At 39.2% G+C, this 4,041-nt stretch overlaps 1 protein-coding gene across 1 annotated transcript; it reads right to left on the minus strand.

The window, feature by feature from the left end:
* Window positions 1-352: 352 nt before the first annotated feature.
* Window positions 353-2,727, minus strand: LOC147855447 (zinc transporter 7-like). Its single transcript, XM_087330402.1, has 4 exons — window positions 2,130-2,727; window positions 1,954-2,075; window positions 1,354-1,503; window positions 353-1,065 (listed from the first exon to the last, which is right to left on the minus strand). The coding sequence occupies exons 1-4, from the start codon at window positions 2,542-2,544 to the stop codon at window positions 760-762; spliced, it is 993 nt and encodes a 330-aa protein (XP_087186528.1). The 5' UTR covers window positions 2,545-2,727; the 3' UTR covers window positions 353-759.
* Between the last annotated feature and the right edge of the window lie 1,314 nt (window positions 2,728-4,041).

Below are 4,041 nucleotides of genomic sequence, written 5' to 3' on the forward strand. Positions count from 1 at the left end.
TGAAAACTAATCCTATCATGAAGTTTATAAAGACAAAAATAATTTACGTTGCCTTTTTTATGTTTGAGTGACATCTTTTTGTAGCCTTGAAACATAATCCCGTGAAGAGGTTGACAAGACACAATTCATGTTCATTTTTACATTCAATGGTACATAATCTTTTTGGTCCAAATGAGAACTAGTATATCATCCACAATGCACACACACTAACATCTTCAAAACCTATATACATATGTGAGTGTATGTTTGTGATGAATAAGTAGTTCAACAATCGACAACTTTCTTTTGGATTAAAATAGTCGCAAGATATAGAAAATATAGCATGAGAGAGACACATACACTGTAGACGGTCTTTCATAACGGTCACACAATTTACATCCACTCATTTTATTTGATAACTTTCTTTTTCTTTTTCCAATTCAAAAAATGCTTTAAAATGTTTGACCCGAAGGCCAAAAAAAATGGCTATGTTTACAATGGGGCTTGTTTGCTAGGTGGATTTTATGGGGTTTGCATTGTCAAAATATTTGATGAGATGAAATAAGTTCATTATTTTTGTGTGATTTCTTAGTAACCATGACAACCTTCCAAGATATATGGCTTGGTCTGATATGGATAACAACATGAACATGGACTTGAAAAATTGGAGTACCAATGAATGACACCAAAGAAATCGACAACAATTGATTGATTGATCAATCGATCATTTAACAAATCCGTCGATTGATGATGGTGATGGTGATAATTGAAGAGTGACAATCAAGCCCAGTAACCAATTAGAGACATCGCACCTGCACCACAAAATAGGGCACAGTAGTAGTAAAGTTGTAGCTTAAAGCTGCTTTGAAGCCTTTTGCTAAAGAAATCGGCAGCAAGAAGGTCGACCAAAGACATGTACACGAGGATGCCCGCCGAAATTGAATCGAATATTCCTGATACTAAGAGGGCAGTTGGACTATTCTCGTCATAGCCAGATGCTATGGCAATGCCAATGCCGATCCCCAATGGTGTCGTTATCATAAAGAAGAAGGCCATAAGGGATTTCGCGACTAGCTTAAATCCACCCTACACAATAAATAACACATGCCTCTCTCTCTCTCTCTCGCTCTCTCTTAGAAGACGTTAATATATCTTTCTTTCTTTCTTTCTCTCTTGCACGTGTGTGCGCACGTACACACACACACACACACACACACACACACATAACTCCTATTAATGCATGTGAAGAAACTTAAAAAAAACATGTTCCCTTGTATATCAATACACAACCTTTTTTAACATATGTCTAAGATGCATAATTAAGTTTGTTCCCAAAAAAATTGCATACAAAATCTTTGTTTCTTCTTTCTTTACCTGCGCAACGCATCCGCCAAGTGCAATGCCTTCGAAGAATTGATGGAACGTTAGTGCGGCAAACAATGGCCTCACGGTGCATGGGCTATATGAAGTTCCCAAGGTAACGCCGATGATCACTGAATGAGCAACAATTCCAGCCTCTAGCACCTGCACACACACTAATAAATCCAAAATACGAACCCAAAGTCCCAAACAAAAGTAAAGAATAGAACAAAAAACAAAGGGCAGGATAATCTTTGGGGCTCGATAGCCTTAACACATATGTGAGTGATCATGGAATGTGCATTCATTTTCAACCGACATTCTTTGGATCACAATATCTTGACTACATGATCTTTGGTTAGGTTCCCACATGTGGGATATAGAGCCACATATTTCTCATATGTTTCACACATGGTTCCCTACCCACAAATGTCTAGAATGCTTGATTCATGAAACTTTTAAGCCTAACCTCGCTCTATTTCAATCTCACATGATGCAAAAAAGAAGAAGAAGAAGAAGATATGTCCAAGGAAACAGAATTTACAGATGAAAGAGTTAGCAAACATGCAAAGATGAATGTTGGGTAAAAAAAAAAACATAGAATTTTGCAATCACCTGAGAGATAATGCGCTGCCGAATCTGCATCTTCATAGCTTCGGCTTCGCCAGCGACGGAGACGACACCGTGACCGTGGCCGTGGCCGTGGCCGTGGCTGTGACCATGGATGGGTGAACTAACTTGCTTCTCTGATGAGCCATCAGTAGCAGTAGTGGGATGAGGAAGGTGAAGACCATTCTCATCATCATCACCATCACCATCATGTGAAGCTAGTTTGTTCTTGTTCTGGTAATAGGTGTTGGCCCAGAAGTCGATCAAGAGGGTGGTGAGGGCGGAGAACATGGAGATGAGGCCGGCGAAAGGGAATTTGCCCCACGGGTTCTCGGCCAAGCACTCGTTGCCGAGGGTCTCGAATGCATCGGGGAGCATGTGGATGAACGCGGTCCCGAGGATCACTCCGGCCGCAAATGCCTTGATGACGAAGAAGAAGTCGCGGTCGGGGCGGAGGAATGAGAAAGTGCGGCCAAGGAGAGGTATGCAAACCCCGAGCCCACTCGTGGTGAGGATCGTCACTATAGCCGCGATCTTCAGCTGTAGGGCAGCTGTCTTGTCTATGCAAGATGGGAGATCTCCACTGCAATCAGCCATTGCTTCACTTTGAACTAGATTTGTTGGTTAAGTCAATATAGCCCCTCCTTCCTTCTCCTTAGTGCTTTTGTTTTAGATTGATTGTTGGTTCTTCCTCTTCTTCTTCTTTTGAGGGTATTTGGGGGTATTGTGTCTCTTCTTCTTAATATATAAAAACAATACACTCTACCCCACCTTCCTCTTCCCCTTCCTCTTTATATATAGATATATTGTATATATATGCGGAGTCTACTTCCAAAGATTCTATAATGTCGACATTTATTCACCTCCGGAATACAAAGAATTCAGAGGCTCCATTTCTAAGTTTTGCATCTAACTTATCACTTATTTCCCTGATCCTCAATCATTTGTGTGCTCGCATCTTGACATTTCAGATCTTTCTTTAATGTTTTTGTAAACTTCGTCGTGCCTCCGCCTAACACATCGATCGTCTTTTCGTGAATTTCTTTATGATATATTTGTCGGCCTTGTCACTTCTCATTATGGGGGGGGGGGGGAGGGGGGGCGGAGAGAGAGGGAGAACCATGTAGCCTCAATTCCGCCCATTGTAAATTTGACTTCCCAAAACATGTAACAAGTTACTAGCATTATGTACAAGTGTATGAGATTAATGTTTTGTCGCCTCATCTCAAGGAGTTTGTGTCAACAAACTTGTTGGATTCTCAATTCTCATAGGCATCTCCATTTTCAACATGTCTCTACAAATTTCCAATTTTACTACATTAGTAAGCTAACCATTATATGTGATGGTAGGTATATCGTAGGTACATAATGACTTCCTTCTAACTTTGTTAGATGGGAACCGTACAACCCAATTAATGACATCAGAAAGCTAGCGTGGTTTGTGATGCTAGGTATATCATTACCTCACAATGCATCTACTAATAGTCAATTTGTCTACATTAATACATTAGCATTGTCTATGATAGTGGGCATATCATGTGACATATACACACAATTACCATCTTTTAACTTTTTAGTTGGAGACCTTGGAACCCAATTGAACAAAATTCCTTGGCATGGTCTAATGGGGGAAATAGATTTAACTTTTTACGTTTTTTGGACTGGAACTTTCACATCCTAATTGAACAAAATCGACTTAGACAACTAAGTAAATCCATCAATTTCTACATATTGGTTTTACTACATCAAACTTGAACATTAATATCCTTGAACCATAAAAATAGTCAAGGCAATTAAATATATGGTTTATTTGAAAACACATAGTAGTAAAGAGATGAAACCAATAAAATCATAGATATGGTCCATAGACTTAACAATTTTTCAACACTTTTGGGACCCAAACGTATGAAAATTGGTGGTAATGTCTTTCCTCCTACCTACCCTAATATGATTCTATGCTCCCTTTTGTGAATGGTCCAAGTTACTAATTATTGAACCTAGAATTTGTTTTTTCTTGTTTTTCCATCAAGGATGGCATGTTGATCCTAATCAAATAAGAACATAAAACAATATGTCTTAATGCCAATGCCACAT

The sequence above is a fragment of the Azolla caroliniana genome, unplaced genomic scaffold (assembly GCF_043228905.1).
Source record: "Azolla caroliniana isolate FFs.n. ecotype wild unplaced genomic scaffold, voAzoCaro1.0.p SCAF_14, whole genome shotgun sequence".
NCBI classification, from domain to species: domain Eukaryota; kingdom Viridiplantae; phylum Streptophyta; class Polypodiopsida; order Salviniales; family Salviniaceae; genus Azolla; species Azolla caroliniana.

Coding starts and splice junctions, on each gene's coding strand:
- LOC147855447 (XM_087330402.1), bottom strand. CDS start 2,544: ATGGCTGATTGCAGTGGAGATCTCCCATCTTGCATAGACAAGACAGCT. Junction 2,076..2,129: donor TGGTGATGATGATGAGAATG/GTCTTCACCTTC, acceptor CAGAGAAGCAAG/TTAGTTCACCCATCCATGGT. Junction 1,504..1,953: donor GGCAGCGCATTATCTCTCAG/GTGATTGCAAAA, acceptor GTGTGTGTGCAG/GTGCTAGAGGCTGGAATTGT.